This window comes from Antechinus flavipes, chromosome 2 (genome assembly GCF_016432865.1).
Source record: "Antechinus flavipes isolate AdamAnt ecotype Samford, QLD, Australia chromosome 2, AdamAnt_v2, whole genome shotgun sequence".
In the NCBI taxonomy this organism is placed as follows: Eukaryota; Metazoa; Chordata; class Mammalia; order Dasyuromorphia; family Dasyuridae; genus Antechinus; species Antechinus flavipes.
Window position 1 is genome coordinate 89,822,487 of NC_067399.1, and position 18,662 is coordinate 89,841,148.

Genomic DNA, 18,662 nt, shown 5'->3' on the forward strand with positions numbered 1-18,662 from the left:
ATAGACCAACATCTCACACTGTATACCACGATAAGATCAAAATGAAGGGTGACACTATAATCAAATTAAAAGAGCAAGGAATAATCAATCTACCTGTCAGATCTATAGAGAAGGAGAAAATTCATGATCAAACAAGATCATTACAAAATTCAAAATAGATAATTTTATTACATTAAATCAAAAGGATTTTTATACAAATAAAACCAATGCACTTAAGATTAGAATGGAATCAGAAAGCTGCAAAACAATTTTATAACAGATTTTTCTGATAAGTCAAATGATAAAAGGATATTAACAGGAAGCTTTCAGATGAAGAAATCAAAACTACCCATAGGCATGTGAAGAAATGTTCTAAATCACTTTTGATTAGAGAAATGCAAATTACCTCATACCTCTCAGATTCCAATATTTATGATTTTTTGGCATATTAGACAGAGGATATGGGAAGATTAGGTGATCTAACCATTCTGGAGAGCAATTTAGAACTAGGCCCAAAGGCATCTAAATTGTGTATGCCCTTTGATCCATCATTTCTACATCTGTATGCCAAAGAAATCATAAAAAGAAAAAAAAGTCCTACATGTGCAAAAAGTATTTATAGCAACCCTTTTCATGATGGCAAAATATTGGAAATTGAGGGGATGCTCATAAATCGGGGAATGGCTAAACAAGCTTTGGTAAATGAATGCAATGGAATATTATTATGCAATAAGAGATGATGGATAGGGATATTTCAGAAAAACCTGGAAACACTTGTATGAATTGATGCAAAACAAAATGAGCAGAACCAGGAAAACATTGTACATAGTGTCAGGAGCCTTGCATAATGATCTAGAAATGACTCAGCTCTTCCTAACACTACAGTGATCCAAGGCAAGTATAAAGGACTCAGGAAGGAAAATGCTGTCCACAGACAAGGAAATGATGGACTTCTGATGCAGATCAAAACATAATTTTTTCACTTACTTTATTCTTTTTGTTTTTCTTTTGATCTGTTTCTTTCACAACTACACAATGTGGAAATATGTTTTAGATGATTGCACATGTATAATCTATATCAAATTGCCTAACATTTGTGAAGAGGGGAGGAGAAGAGGGGAGGGAGAAAAATTTGTAACTCAAAATCTTGTAAAATTAATGCTAAAATTGTCTTGACATGTAATTGAGAAAAAATAAGATACTATTTTAAAAATAAAGGCATAATGGGGAATGTTTTAAATGGTTAAGATTTCCCACTGCATCCATGGTCATCTCCAAATCTCTTTGCCATTACAACCAGATAACTCGGGAGAAGAAAGTAGGCTGGTGACTTTGCATAGCTCTCACTCACTTAAATTCAAATCACTTGCAAGTCATAACATCACTTTCCTGATGTCATGGTTCTCTTTGAAAATTAAGGACAAGCAATGAACAATACCACACTGCCTCAATGTATTACATTGCAGTTTTTAGCCTTGACACCTAAATTGGTGTGTGTGTGTGTGTGTGTGTGTGTATGTGTGTGTATGTATGAAATATAATACCTACATGTATAAACATGTTTATGCATATAACAAATACACATACATGTATACACGCACATGTGTGCATATATGATGTAAAGAGCTTTCTAAACCTTAAGATGCTATATACAGTTAGCTACTGTTACTATTATTGTTATTGCCTCTCATTGTTATTATTGTTCAGTTATTTTTAATCATGTCTGATTCTTCATGACACCATTTGGGCTATTTTTGGAAAAGATGCTGGAGTGGATTGACATTTCCTCCTCTGGGGGGTGAGGGGGGTTGAGGAGGGAGGCCACAGAAGGATTTATTTTGAAACTTTCTCTTTAAAAGCATGTTTTGGAGAGAAAAGGTGACAGTGAGGGGATTGTTAATTATTAATAAGTAACTAAGGAACATTAAGATATTAATGAATAAGATCTATAGATGCTAGAAGGAATTCTATATGTTTCAATTGTCTTAGACAAATTTCAGTTAAGTAATAATGTTAGCTGATATTTATATAAGGGTGGAAGAAAAAAAATCATCTGCTATTGTTCAGTCACTTTTCAGTCATCCAATTTTTTGTGACCTCCCCCACCTTTGGCCATTTCCTTCTTCAACTCATTTTACAGATGAGAAAACTGAAGTAAACAGGAATAAGTGATTTGTCCAGGATTACATACCTGGTAAGTGTCTGAGCCTTGTTTAGAACTCACAAAGGTGAATCTTTCTGACTCCAGGCCCAGTGTTCTATCCACTGCACAGCCTACCTGGCCCATCTGCTTTTTACTTTCAGTTTATTTGTATAGTTTTTATATATGCCCATGTATATGTGTAGTTATTTCTTCTAATAAAATATAAGCTTCAAGCAGAGAGTGTTTCACTTTTCTCTTTATATCTCTAGCAATTAACCCTGTGCCTAGCATGTAATGAGCACTTAATAAATGCTTTGGGGAGTTTTTTGGGGGGATGAAGTTAATAGATTGTTTTCTTCATTTTGCATTGTTCCATAAAATTATTTCCAATTTTTAAAAATCTCTCTCAATTTTATAATTTTTGATGTCATTGACATTTCACTCCACTCATACATATGATATATATGTATGTATATATGTATATATATATATATATATATATATATGTATTAGATAGATAGATAGATAGATAGATAGATAGAAGAGAGACCTTTAAATCACTGACTTTTAGAACTTCAGAGAACCTCCGGTCAAATTCCCTCAATTGGCAGTGAAGAAACTTAGGGAAGTTTATAGTTATTTGACTTGCACAATAAGTAAGTTGCATTAGTAGTAAGTGACAGAGTGGATTTGAATACTGGTCCTTTGACTCCAAAGCCACAACTCTGCTTTAATTATTCAGGAACTTGTTATTCAATTTCTGGATTACCTAATAACCTCTTGATTTTTCTGTCTTTAACATGCTAGGCCATTTTTTCCCTCAGTTTGTACCTCCAAAAAAATTAATGTGGTTACTTGTGGGTAATTCTAGAGAAAGTTTTGGTTGCTCAGAAAGATGTACCCAGTGTTTCTTATTTCCTTCCCTTCTCCTCCATTCTTCTTTCCCATAACCACCACATACCCACCAGAGAAACAATCTCACAATCCTACATACAAACATGGGATATGGATAACATAAACATGAATTGTATTTGAATTCACAGATTCTTTTACTTCACTATATAGTCTTCTGTGTTGGTTACTTATGGCTTGTTTCCTAATTAGAATGCAAACTCCATGAGGGAAAGAATTGGGTTTTTTGTTTTGTTTTTAGTGGGATGGGTGTGTGTGTGTGTGTGTGTGTGTGTGTGTGTGTGTGTGTGGAGTAGAGATGTTTATTGTATCCTAGGACTCATCTTGGTGCCTTTTACATAAATATAATCAGTGCTTGTCATTTGATTTTCTGGATCACCTTGGAAAATTTCCTTTCTCCAAACTGAGCTATTTACACTCAGTGATCTGGGGCCCAGAGATACCAAGAACAATTGAGGTTAGCAACCTTGAGAACTCAAAGTATAATAAAGTTTTCAGGATGGAACATGAAAAGGGGTCTGGGAGACTAATGATGCCATCAGTGCTATATGTTACTTAAGCTATTTATTCTCTTTTGCTCTCTCTTTTTCTTTAACAGTCTCAAGTCATGATATGGATTTCCTTTCTCATTTTGTTGGGTTTTGTGAGAATAGTCATAGAAAAACAATTACTTAGATGTCATCATAAAAATGTACCAACACTAGCAAAATTTCTTGCATTGGAAACACATCAAAAGTGCTTTTTTATATGTACACATTGACTTGAAATAAGATCCCAGTTGTGTCTGTTAGCATGGGAATGTTTCTGAAAACTTTTCAAGAAGTCCTTCTGCAGGCTTTTTTAAAGGCCTCATGACTTTATTGTCGAATAACTTCCTTTCATTCTGTCAGCCTTTAAATGCTTTTAAAAGGATTTTCTGTTCACTGCCATGGAAATGCCGCTGCTAATGTTCAGTAATGTGGATTGGAGCATTTTGTATTTTTTGAGAGACCCTCACCTTCTGGAGGCAGCACAATGTCTGAGTCAACTATGTCAATGACATGCCGAAATGCAGTCAGCTTGCAGGAATATAAGTCAGAATGTATATTCTATCTTGGGGATCCTTGAGCTTATCCCCTTCTAAAAGCAAGCCAAGAGGCTTACCTACCTGTCCAAGCCAAAGATGTTTTTCTTTTCATTAAGTTCACAAAAGCTGTCCTTGCTGTCAACTCAGTGGCTTAGGTGAGAGTGTATGGGGGCCTTTCTGAGTTGAGCAGCAAGTTTAAGAGAGACCTTTTGACTCCTCTTGATCTGCTGAGACCTGTGATCCTCAGAGAGGTGAGCATTTAGTCTGAAGTGGGGGAGAAAAAGGTGTTGCCTGCTCAGGGAGCAGCTGTTTATGATGGAAGTGTGTTGTGCTGAATGAACAGTCTGCCAGCTTCCTCATCTCTGAGTAAATGTGCCATATTAAAACCACTCTACTAGATGATGACTTTTGAAAGGTCTGATGTAACTTTTCTGATGAAGGCAAAGAGAAAGGTAGAAGTGCTAAAATTCAAAATAATTAAAAGCCCCAATTCTTCTTTCTTAATTCTCTTCCTTACCCCATTACCCTGCTCCAGATCAAATAACTGTAGGATCTACTTGGCATCAGAGCTGGTAATAGTCTTAATTGTTTTTATGTAGCCCCCAAAACCCAGCCTTTAAAATAACTGAGCTAATCACTTCAGTAACCATCAGCCATTTTGTAAATAGACCAATCACAAACTTACCCAATTAACATGTAGCTAAAAATCATCCTTCACTGCTCCCCATTTTTGTGTTGTCTTCCCCTGTTGGAATATGAATTCTTTGATAACTGGAACAATCTTTTTGTTTGCATTTTTATCCTTTGCACTTAACATGGTATCTGGCATATGGTAAACATTTAAAAAAATGCTTATTTCCATCCTTCTTTTCTCATTTCCATCTATTCTCCTTCCCTCCCTCCTTCCTTCCTTCCCTCCTTCCTTCCTTCCCTCCTTCCTTCCTTTTCTCCTTCCTTCCCTCCTCCCTTCCTTCCCTCCCTCTCTTTTTCCCTCCCTTCCTTCCTCTCTTCCTTTCTTCTTCCCTCCCTTCCTTCCTCTCTCCCTCCCCTTTCTACCTTTCTTCTTCCTCGTTTCCTCCTTCTTCCCTTCTTTCTTTTCTTCCATCCTTCTTTCTCTTAGATGAGGGGCTATATTTATTTGTTATTGTATATGTAGAATCCAGCAAACTTATTTGGTCCCACAGCAATGGAGTCTATAACAAACCTGGCATTTTATTTGAAAGAAAATAGAAAATGAAACCAAATGTCCATGGAAACACTGGTGGAATATACTGTTCTTTTTCTAAATTGGATCTGTATTTAACTAATGCTTTTATGGGACCAAGGGCTTGAAGAGTCTTCTCTCTCTCTCTCTCTCTCTCTCTCTCTCTCTCTCTCTCTCTCTCTCTCTCTCTCTCTTTCTCTCTCTCTCTCTCTCTTTCTCTCTCTCTCCCCCATTAAATAAACTCATTTAATTTACAGAGGGAACCAAGGAAAGGGAAGCCACATATCACAGAACAACTTTTAAAAGTGTCCTAATTCATTCCATATGTTTTTGAGACTAAGTTATATCCAGAATAAACCATTAATTAAAATGTTCTGTGATGCTTTTGTTGGATCAATAATGTAGCTATTCTAAATGCCTCTCTGTGTAGTCCCTCCCCACAACTCCCATTCTTTTCTTTTGCTGGTGGTGAGAACATAACAGGAGTGCTTTGATTGATTGGTGGAGGCCCTGCTACATTTCAGATGGGGTATGAAAATTGCAGGAGCTCTCTGCATGCTCTTGTTAAGGGCTATCCATCCACCCTCCCAGTGTGGTTCCAACTACCCTGTTGATTTTCCTCTGCCCTGAGCAGTCCCAGGGGATTGCTTTACTCCATATGTGTCTACCAACGCCTGGGGCACCTTATTTTAACAGGGGCTTTGTGATGTGATAGATATGTGTGAATAATACATGTCACAGATTCTAGAAGAATCCCATGTTAGAACTCTTACTAAAGACTACATTTCAGACCTCACACTAGGATACTTTGTTCAGGTTTAAATTTTGGATAATTTTAAGAATCTCTCTCCCACAGTAATTTTTTTAGATTATTAGAAACATGTGGAGTCAAATAATTTGAGTTCAGATTTGAAGTCCAGCACTTACTACCTCGATGAGTTGGGGCAAATATATAACTTCTTTGGGTCTCTTTTTCCTCATCTGTAAAATAAAGTGGTTGAACTGGATGACCTCCAAGATTCCTTCTATCTCGAAATCTATAATCCTATGATACTATAATTATTACACCTTCTCTGTCTATAATATTATATTATCCTATGCACATCTGCTGTAAAAGAGACGTAAAATACAGACTCTCCCTAGAATCTGATAATGTGAACATATTCTTTGGGTACTTCATATACTTAGATTTCAGTATGTTATCTTAATGGACCAGATGGATAAATGGAGACTAGATGATAGTTCAGTTAGGTAGAGTTGGAATTGATTAAATGGCTGGACCCTAAAATAGTCTTTGATAGATCAATGTCATCCTGGAAGATCTCTAGCAAAGTGCCCAGAGATTTGTTTTTGCCTCTGTGTTGTTCAACATTTTTATCAATGACTTAAATAAACGCATAGATGTTATGCTTATAAAATTTTCAGATGAAATGAAATTTGGAGAGATAGCTGATATGTTGAACACTCAAGTCAGAATATAAAAGTACTATAAAAATAAATTGATTGCTCAAATCTAATAAGATGTAATTTAATAGGTGACAAATCAAAATGCTATGCTTAAGTCCAAAAAATCAACACCAGAATATAAGATGGGGAAGGTATGGATACATAAGTTTATGTGAAAAAAATCTAGAGTTTTAGTAAATGTATTTCTCATTCTCAGTATGAATCAATAAGTTAATAAAACATTTAAGGAGTGCCTATTCTTTATCAAGCACTGTGCTAAATACTAGAGATACAAAGAAAGGCAAAAGATACCCCCCCCCAAAAAAAGATACACTATGCTAAGTACTAGAGATACAAAAAAAGGCAAAAGAGGCCCTGCCCTGAAGGAGCTAGTGGCATGTAACTACAACATGTAAATAACTACACACAATCAAGCTATATACAGGAAAACTAGAAAATAATCAAAGAAGAAAGGCAACAATACAATAGCACAACCCTTAAAAGTCAATGCAATCTTGGATTTTAGCAATATAAACACCATTTTTAGGAAGACAGAAGTGACAGCTCCAGTTTTGCTGCTCTGGAGTATTGTGTTCCATGATGAGCTGGCATAGATCTGTACAAAGAGCATCTAGGATGGGCAGGGAAATCCAGTCATACAAAGATTGTTTGAAAGAATTGTAGATACTTAGTCAAGAGACGGTGAGAAGAACAATGAATTGCACCTGTCTTCAAGTATTTGAAGGGCCATTTTGTGCAAGATGTAATAGTAGGTTTGTTTTATCCACCTCCAGAGGGCTTAACTAGTAGTAGTCAGAAGTTATGGAGACTCAAGAGGAAGAAAAATTTCCTGACATTTAGAACTTTACCTATGTGAAATGCATTCTTTGTAATCCTACATATTTTATGTATGTGAAGGTTTAAATACATTGTCATTGAAGATATTCTCACTAGGCATACAGTAAGCCAAATGATCTTTGAGGATCCTCTTCTAATTCTAAGATTCTATGTCTAGATGATTTAGTTAGATAGTTGTGTAACTAAATGTTATTCCCTTTTCCTTGTTTTCCCCCAGATCTTTCCCTGAAAGATCACATACTCCATCTTTTACCTCTTAACTTTTACTATAGGTTATTGGTATTTGGGCTTGACTGGTACCCCCACTTCCCTTCCCAAAGAGGCAGAGCACTAGTTTCTAGTCCCAATTTCGCCAATAACCAGGTATTCAGGTAAATTATTTCATCATCCTGGGCTTCCATTCCTTCAGCTATTAGATTAAATAGGGAAGTTAGATCAATGGTCCCTTAAGTTCTAATCTAGCTCTAATGTGCTATGATTTTGACTATTGCTTACTAAGTCTTCCTTGCTCTTTACTTGAGCTCTTATGAGCCTTCTTATCTAATTACTTTAAAAATAATTTGTGCCATAACAAAAATACTTGTCACTTGAATCTCCTGGACTTTTGTTCCCTTTTTTCCCCCTCTATCATCTCATTCTTTGAAGCTGCCTGTTTTCTCACTGATGATAGTTGGGAATGTATCCAGAAAAAAAGAAAATCTTCTTGTGTGTGCCCTCAACACCTGGAAAGTCAGCAGAGCACTTTATATTCTTCCCTGCCATGGCATTCAGACCAGGGGAAAAATATGTCTCTGAAGTTGGCTGTCCTTGATTTTTGGTGGTATCATCTGTAAAGAAGAATTTCTCAAAAGAGAAGTATGATGCGCTTACTATTCTCTTTTCTGCCACAGTATGGAGACTAGTCTAGAGTAATCACTCAATAAATGTTTGTGGATTAATTTGAATTAGACCTCAACTGGAACATAGCATTGACTTCTGGGTACGACATTTTAAGCAGGAAATTGTCAAGTTGAATTGCATTCAAAGGAGAGCCATCATGATAGTAAGGGGATTTGAAAGGATACCATATAAGAGAACAAAAGATTTGGAGAAGACAGAATAGCTATTTTCAGGATAATTGAGGGACTGTTTCATATATGTATATATACACACATGTATATTTGTATGTATTTATATTTAAGATTAGACTTATTCTGCATATGTATGTATACAGGTATATGTGTACATATTATGTATTACACATGTAGCCTATAGATATATGGCTAGAGTAATTCTGTTTTGTTCTAGAAGAAAGAATTAGACACAATGTGGAAATTTTAATTTTATTCATATTTAAGTTTGCTAGCAATACAAACTTCCTAAAAGTTAAAGTTATACAGAAGTAGAATGGACAATGTAGGGAGATAGTAGGAATTCTTCCTCATTGAAAGTCTTCAAATAAAGTCTAAATGGCCATATGCTAGAAGTAACAGGGGCTTCTCTAGGGGGCATGGGATTCTTAACTTGGGGTTCACAGACTCCTTGGTTTCAGGATGGGATAATGTATGAATATGGGTGGGGAAAATGTATACTTTTATTTCACTATAATTAGTTTTCTTTGTAATCCTACATATTTTATGTATGTGAAAGTTTAAGGAGGGTTCCAAGATGGAAAAAAAATGTTAAAAAAAAAAAAAAAACCTTCTGAGCCAGATGATTTCTGAATTCTTGAGTCCCCAAAATTTAGTGATTCTGCTACATATTGGCATATGCTAGCTCAGATACATCCTCTTCCATGAAACCTTTCTTCATAGTGCTAATCCCAGTTATCACTTCCACTGGGATTAATGATCACTCCTTCCTCAGATCTTTTATAGCAACTTGCCAGTACCTGTACATTCCAGTTTGTATAAATTTCATCCTCTTGAATTGTAAGCTCCTTAAAGACAACTCCATGGTCTTATTCATTACTGGCTTCTAGCATATTGCCTTACTCAAAATAAGGCATATAATATATGTTTGTTGAATTGTATGTTATATTTTTCATACACAGTTAATTATATATAATTAATCACTAATTACAAGATTAATCCAATTCAGCTTCAAGGCTAAGTCCTCAAGCCCAAGCTAAAATATATACTTCTACAGGAAACTTTTCCCAGTACCCTAATTCTAGTGATTTTGCTCTTTAGTTATTTCCTATTGTCCTTCCATATAGCTTGTCTGTACATATTCTCTGCTTATTCCTTCCCCCATTAGATTGTGAGCTCCTTGAGAGCAAGAATGGTATTTTACCTCTTTTGATATCCCCAGGGTTTACTTAGCACAGAACTTGGCACTTAATAAGCAGTCATTAAATATTTATTGACCAGGACCTGACTGATTGAATAAATGAGCTGGAAATCCACAATTTGAAAAAAAAAAATCTTTTAGTTGAATTGGTCGATAGGAATAGTTAGTCATTGAAATTTAAACAAAACAATGCTATAGAGTCTGGCATAGGGTTAAACGAGTAGTTTACCAGGAGGTCTCTGATCTATTAATTTACCCTGTGGATGGTATTTCATTCATTTTTGTTTAGGATAATCTTTATATAAAGGGTCACTCATGTTTGGAATGCTCTCCCTCCTTACCTCTACCTTGAAGCATCTTGAGTTAACTTCTTTTATTTTTTTTTTTATTTTTGCTGAGGCAATTGAGGTCAAGTGATTTACCTAGGGGTCACATAGCCAGGAAGTGTTAAGTGTAGAGATCACATTTGAACTCAGGTCCTTCTGACTTCAGGACTGGTACTTTAGCTAACTTTTAAAGGCATAGATAAGGCATCCTTCTCTACACAAGGGCTCTCCTTGATCTCCCTTCTCACCACAGTTATTAGCACTCTCTCATTTCAAAATATTTTGCATTTCTTTCATATTCACTTATTGGTATACATACTATAGCTCCCATATCTCTATTTCCGATAGAATCTGACTTTATCGAGGACAAAGACTACTATTTTTGTTATATCCATTGTGCCTAGCTTAGACCTTTGCAATTTGTGATTTATTTAAAAATGTTTTTTTGGTTGTGGTTATTAAATTGCATGCAGAATTTCATACATAGGAGGTGACTAATAAAAACTTGTTCATTGACTGAAAAATAGATTCCAATGCAAAAGAATGATTCATATGGAATTTAGCCCTTGCTATTTGTAATTTTCTTTGTTGACATTTATAATCATTATGGAAGATTAACTGGGTAAAAATCTATCTAGCATATATTGTTATTTTTCTGAGAAGAAATGGTAATAATGTTCCCATTTCTCAGTCCCCCCTCAAAAAACAATGTGCATACTGTATGGTTCCATATAGTAAGAATAATAAATAGGAAATGTGGTTCAAGTTGAAAATGGCTTTTAAAATAATGGCCAACTCTAAAAATGAGGACTTTTCTATTCAAAATATGCCTGTCTTTGTGTTTTATAGGTATCTGGCCTTCTGAAGAGGTTCTGGCCTACTACTGCCTCAAGCACAATCAGATGTTCAGGTACCAAGCTGCACTTTAAAAGATACTTTGCAGGCCATTAGGTGTATTGTATCTGCATGCATGGTATAAAGATTTCCATGATTAAAGTCTTCAGATTAAATTGTAGAAAAAGTTCAAGGTGAAAACATGTAGCTCTTGACAAAGGAATCTGGACAGCCTTTGGCTACTAATATCGCACAGCAAGCTTTTTGCTACATGTCAAAGATTTTTGATTTCCACTCAAGGCATTTTATTTTACTTTGATTTGGGGAAAACAAAAGTGAAGCTCTAATCGATCAGTTCTGATTGTGAAGATTGGAAAAAAAATAGACATTGTTCAGCTTCTACTGAGGAACTCACTAAAAGAATATTTGATAAATAACACTGTACTACTATTATTTTAAGATTCCTTCCCACCCCAGAATTTAAAGATATTTTATATAATTAACAATGTGTTTATAAAACATAAATGTTTATTATCAACTCATGTCACAGAAATGTTTTCATCTATGACTATGCATATCAGATTGAACCAGTTAGTGGGATTTTAAAAATCTATTTTCCTTTCAGATTTCCTAAAGATTCCTGGTAGAGCTGGAGAATATAGTTTGTTTGTTTGTTTTAAATTTTCATTCCCATTTTCCCAAAGTCACCAAATATATACTTACTCAGTAGTCAATTATGATTCCAAAAGAGCCATTAGGAATCAGGGTGCATTTTTCAAAATATGTATTTATTAGCTGATTCAATAATATACATTTTTGAAACTCCTTAGGTCCGTATTTACCAACTAATCCATAATTACTTTGAACAACTAGATGGCGATTAAGTCCATTAAAAAAAATTACATATAGATACATGAAAGTTTTTTCCCTCTATCCTCCCTCCTTTTCTTTTTTTTAGTCCTGCTTTTTCTTTCCACCCTAAGGCAAGAAATCCCCCCCAAATGTGAAGAAGAAATGATTCTGAGGGTTTGAATGTACCAAAGAAAAGCAGGGCAGTTGAGGCTTGGGGCTGCAAATCTGCCCTGAAAGTCCAGCATTCGCTCCTCTCTCTGAGCGTAAGCTTTACTGTGGAACTCCAATCAGTGAGCATCCCATCCCGGGTGAGAATGTCACCCGTAGTGGAGAGATACTTAGGCACAAAGGGGAAGGTAAGTGCAGAGTGCCACGTCAGATTTCCAGTCTTAGCTTAAAACCGCCTTACTTTTGTGAGGCTGAGTCAAAGCTTGTAGCATTACTTTAGCCTTGGGTTGGATGGTTAAGCCATAATATGCTCCTCCTTGTTTAATCACTGTGTTGTGTTGGGGTCACTTGTGATGTAAGTGTTACTTACTAAATGCTCTTTGTATAATTGTTCTTTGTGGAGCTGTTTGCCTTTCCAAAATGATTATGTTTGCTTCAGAATTAAAAAAAAAAAAACATACCAAAGTGCATTTATTTGTGTGGGTTGTGTGTGTACGCGGCTAGATATAGGTACACACACGTATATTCGCCATTTACTTGTCTAACTGTTTTTGAAGGAATGAATGTGGATTAACAGTGTTATCCTTTCCTGACAATTATCTTTCGCTACTCTAGCCAGTTTAGTTCTAAAAGACAGCGCCATTGACAAGGGAAAAAAGGGAACCTTCTCAGATTTTTCAGCTCAGCGGTGGTAATGTTGCAGTGAACACTAATGAGGGAACCCCCACTGATTTGCCTGCTTTGTGACTTTTCTATTTCATAATTATTTTTAAAACGCAAAACGACATGAGGTAGCCTAGTCGTGTCTCTACAACTTCCTGGTATTGCCGTTCTTACTGCAGATGGCAATTTGTTCTTGTAACATATATGTCTCTCTGGCCATTTTCATCTAATTTGTATAGGTTCTACCATTTCTTTTCTCTCTTTCAGGGACCTTGCTGTGTGTGAGCTAGGGGGTGGCTTGACATGCTTGGCTGGGCTCATGGTAGGTCTTTTCTCAATTCCAATCCCATTCAGAGGGAGGAACAAAAGAAAAAATGTTCCAGTGCCTCCAACTGCTGGGTCAGAGAACCGTCAACAGCATCAGCTGCGGTCAAGCTGCCGAGTCTTGAGAGACCTTCTAGATTGACTTGCTTTCGGATCATATTGATTTTATGGTTGCCTCGATGAGCAGAAACATTTTACCTCCGTGTAGTCAATATCTCTTGTTGTGACATTCCAGGCCACGCTCGGTCTTTCATTGCCATAGCTAAAGCATTTTTTTTTTTCAGATTATAGTCCCATTTGCTAAGATACAGAAATAGCCTGGCGAATCACAGTTGGAGCACCATGATATAGCTGCTAATGTTTTGCCTGCATTATTACACCAACAAACATGATCCAGAGCTCTCAGTAATTAGATTCTTTTGAATTAGATTGGCCATTCAGGAACGTCGTTCACCATTCTCTGGGTTCTGAGTCATGTATTCAGGAGATATTATGTAGCAGCACAGTGCATTAGACAAGTTTTTATGTCTCTACAAATAAAAGCATATTGTTACACTGATTGGCATTTGACAAACCTGTCGCTCTCATACAATGTGTCGAGGTTACAGCCCAATGTGTGAGCATGTCAAAGCTCACAAAAAAATTACCCTTACAAAGCCATCTGCCTGCAATGCAAAGTTATATGAAGGGCATCAGGCAGTCAGACAGAAGCCGAGTGAAAGGCAGAGTGACAGCCTCGTATGATGGCTCTGCTAGATAAACAGAAGCCCGCAAATGAAAGCCTCTCAGAATACCATCATCCGCTGTCACAATGCAATTACTGAACAGAATGATAGCAAGATAGAGGCTCCCGCAAATGGAATGATAAAAGTATTGACTGATTTGATTGAATGATTAAAATAATGCAGACATAAAATGAAAAAAGATTGAAGATTGTTACAGAGAAATAGGTGAGGAAGCATGATACTGAAGGCTTGTCACTCCTGTCTTCACTTCCACACAGACAAGCATATTTGCTCATTGTTTGCTGTGCTCCTTTTTTTTTTTCAGGTTGCTATTTCTGCAGATGTCAAAGAAGTTCTGTTAACTGATGGGAATGAAAAGGCCATCAAAAGTATCCTTATTCAGATAGAAAACGGGGTTTGTTGTGCTCATTCCTTTTTCCTGGCTGAGGAACAATTGATAGAAAGAAAGACAGCATGGGGTATATATGTTTTTTTAGAAAAGAGTTTCCCCTCATAAGTAATTAAAAAAGTAAAAATATATAGAATTCAGTGAACAAAAGTACATTGTTTTCCAATTGAAATATTCTTCACATCACTTCTTATCAAAGAGATGCCTATTTATGGGCAGCAGAAAAAAATATATAAAATTTGGTTGTTACTTTTCAGATATTCTCTTTCTATTTTTATTTCAGTGGAATTCTTTGGAGAAAATTTGCCATTATAGAAAATTATTTATTCATTTAGTATTTATTACTCTGGGTGATAAAAGAAAGAAAATTACTTCCAGTTTTCTTTCAGTTATTAATCTTTTATATTATTATGTGAGGTGTATGCTATAATATTGTTACTCCCCTATAATGCTGTTAGCATTATAATTGCCTTGAAGTTATCTACATCTTCCACTTAAAATGGCTATCAGTTTTCCATTATTGCCTTTTATTTAGGATTACGAAAACCTATCTCCCTTTTTTCTAATAGGTTATTACAGTGCATACCCTATTATATTAGATTATACTTTACTAATATGTACACAGAGTTGGTGAAAATTGAACTGTACTTTAAGAAAGCAAGCATAATTTGTGCCCACTGCAGCCATGGAACTGGTTTGTTCAGGGAAGGTTAATGGCCATTAGAAATCGAGAGGAAAAGTAGAAGATATGTTTGCTTTGGATTTTTCAGTTTGTGTAACATTTGCATCCCATAAAAGCAGACAGTTTATTTGATTCTTAAGCCACTGAGATGTCAGAAGGGCTTTGATTTTTTTTTTCTGAATTGCATTTGAAATGCCCTTGTGTGTGCTTTGGATTTCCATTTTGGGAATTTGACTATCAATTATTATTTTTCTTTCCAAGGAATTTGCAGCAGCTCTCTCAGGCTGCTCACACTGAAGAAGGGTGGTACAAGAACATCAACTAATATTGTTCAGTTCTACTTGTACACTTGGAAGAGCCCCACCTAGCTAATTGTTTGACAGACTTAAAAAAAATTCAGGGAGGAAAACATGACCAATAAAATCTCAATCTCTTTTCTTTAAAATGCAAGACTTTTATCATAATCTGGAGGGACGAATTGAAAATTTTTATGCTTTTTTAAGGATAAACTGATGCTATTATAATCTAACTGAATTTTATGTCATAGCATAGTTTTATTCCTTAACAGGTCAGAAGAAAAACAGGGATCAAGAAGGAATCAATATTCTCCTTTCGGCCGATTTGATGACCTGAGGAAAATTGGGGTAGGGAGGAGTTATTATTAGTCAAGAAGAGAGAGATATTTTAGCCACAGAAACTTTGAGGCCTCTGTAACAAATGCAGTTTGCAAAGTGGCAGCTACCTTTTTTAATAGGCTCACAAACCAATTTGAACTTTTACCAAACTGAGGAAATATCTCTAGTCAGAATGTGAATTCAAATATATTAAAAATACCCTCTCATTTAACTAAGCCCACAAAGCTTTCCCCAAAGGGTAAAAATGTTAATGTCATTTAATTAATACACCTATGCTTTATAGGCTCCATTTTGAAGCTACCATCCCAGGTCTTGAAATCATAAAGTAAATCTCAGATTCTGCATTCACTCTGCTGGCCTTTCAAAGAAATGATTGGTGCAGCCCCCTCCCAAGAAAATGGATTTTTAACATTTGGTCTTCAGAAGCTCAGCATTCAGAGCACTTTATTGTGCTAGGTTTTACAATGGGTTTAATATAGCGGGGGGCCGTAGGGCAAGAGGCAAAAAAAAAAAAAAAAAAAAAAAAACTTTATAATGTAGATAAAGTGAACCCTTTCAAGAGCATATGCCAAAATGGGTATTGTGTTTTATTTTACTGTCTTCCTGTCTCTCCTGATGTACTTATTTTTATCTTGTGGTTGTTCCCTATTAACATATCCTTTCCTACAAGATCTAAACCTAATTTTCTTTTTCTTAAATATTAAAAAAGCAAATATAAAACCATCAAAACTGGTGATGATTTCTCGCCAGCTTTTAATACTAATGTTATTTTACTAACAGAGTTTATGGTTAGCTGGCATTTATCATAATCTGTTTTAATGAATGAAATTAATATGAATGAAATACTGTTTTCTAGTCCTCTGCCCACCTTTTGTAGTATTCAATAATACTACAATTATTATGCATATTATTAATGTTCTATGACTGAAACTCTCCTTAAAATGACTATTTACACTTTCCCTATAAAATTTGGAAAGCTTAAATCATGTACCAGTTATACTATGCCATCCAAAAATTACTTTCTACAAAAGTAAAAATGAATGTCAACAAAAAATGTGGAAATACTGCCAGGAGCCAGGAAATCTCTAAGCAAAGCTGCTAATTATTCTTAATGGGCAAGATGAGCACATTAAGAAACAAATGAATACATCAGTGAAATGTAATTGAAAATCAACCTGGCAAGAGTGCACTGCATCTGAGTATCTGCCTGTGTATTATTATCACCATTATAAAAATTATTTTTGTTGTTGTTGTTATCTCTGTTTAATGAGTGCAACTGGGTCTGATTTTCCTCTCTCTTAAGCTTATGAAGTCCAAGTTTTATCTTTATTTGAAACACCATTTGTGACATTTGTCTCCCCTCTTTTTTTCCTTTTTCATATCTGCCTTTTACATATAAGACGATGAATGTTCATTTAGTTTTGAATCTCTGTATTGTAGCAGTTAATGAGACTCCCCTTTTTTATTAGAATTAAAAAAAATATTGTCAGCATTTCTTCTAAATCTCTGTACATTGAGCCTCCAATTAAAAATGTTTATCTAGAAAAATATCCTCCCTAGTTCAAAACTCTATGATTCTTTAATATGCAGTCATACAAACCTCAAGGCATTTAACTGGGGATTAAGGGTGTGTTTAAAAGCCTAAATGTTTTTTGAAAGTGAGCAGGTCAATTTTTCCTGTTTTCCTCACACCTTTATTCTACATAGCTTGGCCATAGTCAATCATTCAATTGACAAGTATTTATTTATAAAACACTTACTATGTGCCAAGTATTGTGTTGGGAATACAAAGAAAGACAAAAATATTTCCTGCCTTTAAGAACTTTATATTCTAATGGGGAAAAATATGAAATTAAATGGGTACATATAGCATACATAGAAGTAGGAGAAGCTTAAGATGACAGATGAGAATTTTGAAGGAAACCAGGGAAACTAAGAGGTAGGGGTAAAGAAAGAAAACATTCCAGGCATGAATTCAGGGGTACAGAAATAGGAGATGGACCTATGAGGCATGGGCCAGCATAGTTGAATAGCAGAGTGCATGGAGAGGAAAGTCTAAGAAAACTAGGAACTTAGGAAAGGGCCAGTTTATAAAGGGATTAAAATCAAAGGACTGTGATCTTAGAGGTTGGAGGAAGCCACTGGAGTTTGCTGAGTAAGGAAATGATATGGTCAAGTCTACAATTTAGAAAAATCCCTTTGATGACTGAGTGGAGGACAAATTGAAATTGGAAAAGGCTTGAGATGAAGAGACCAGTTAATTAGAAGGTGATTATAGTAGTCTGTAAGAAATGATGAAGGTCTGAATTATGGTTATGGCTATATGAGTGAAGAGCAAGGGATGTAAAAGAGAGATGTTGTAAAGGTAGAAATGACAAGATTTGCTGATTTGATTGGGTATGTGGGATGAAATGAGGAGTTATGACGCTGAAGTTGCAAATCTGGGTGCCTGGGGGGGCGGGGGGTGTTGATATCCTCAGCATTAATAGGGACTTAAAATAGGGAAGACTTGGGAGAAAAAATAATGAGTTCTGATTTAAACATGTTAAGACATTTAGACATGTTAAATTTTACATGTCTAAAAGAAATCCAGTTAAAATGTCCAGCAGGCTGTTGGTGATATGGGACTGCAGCTCAGGAGACTGGGGTGTCATCTGAATAGATAAGTGAACCATACCCAAAAGAATCCCAGAACTGCATAAACAGTATGTGAAATCTAGAAGGAACTCGATTTATTTTAGCAATGAATTCAACAAATATTTATTATTGTTACTATGTGCAAGGCATTGTGTTTGTTACTATGGATATAAAGCATCCATAACTGATTGGCCTTCAGGGAGCTTCCTTTCCATGAGGAAAAGGGGATACCACATCTACATAGATAACACTGGAATAAGGATACCAACTAGACCAGTGATTTCATTGACAGAAGCAATTCCTAGATAAGGAAACTTCCTCCACCTATGAAAATTGTCACCTTCTCAGTAACTGATAATTATACCAAGTGACCTGGGACACCAAGAGATTAACTGACATTCCCAGAATTACATCGACAATATATGTCAGAGATAGGACTTGGAGCAGGATCCTGATGACTGATAAGGATGACACTGCTGATGATGACTGTCTATGCCATCTTCTCTGTTTAGAACGTAATTCTCAATC

The 18,662-nt window shown here is 35.7% G+C and overlaps 1 protein-coding gene across 2 annotated transcripts in view; it reads left to right on the plus strand.

Moving 5' to 3' along the window:
* The window catches only part of CAMKMT (calmodulin-lysine N-methyltransferase), a 525,230-nt gene that overhangs the window by 435,615 nt on the left and 70,953 nt on the right, over positions 1–18,662 (plus strand). For both annotated transcript variants that reach the window (XM_051975194.1, XM_051975195.1), the window contains exons 4-6: positions 11,055–11,115; positions 12,990–13,044; positions 14,097–14,160. In XM_051975194.1, coding sequence (XP_051831154.1) covers positions 11,055–11,115; positions 12,990–13,044; positions 14,097–14,160 — 180 coding nt within the window. The remainder of the gene's footprint in view (positions 1–11,054; positions 11,116–12,989; positions 13,045–14,096; positions 14,161–18,662) is intronic.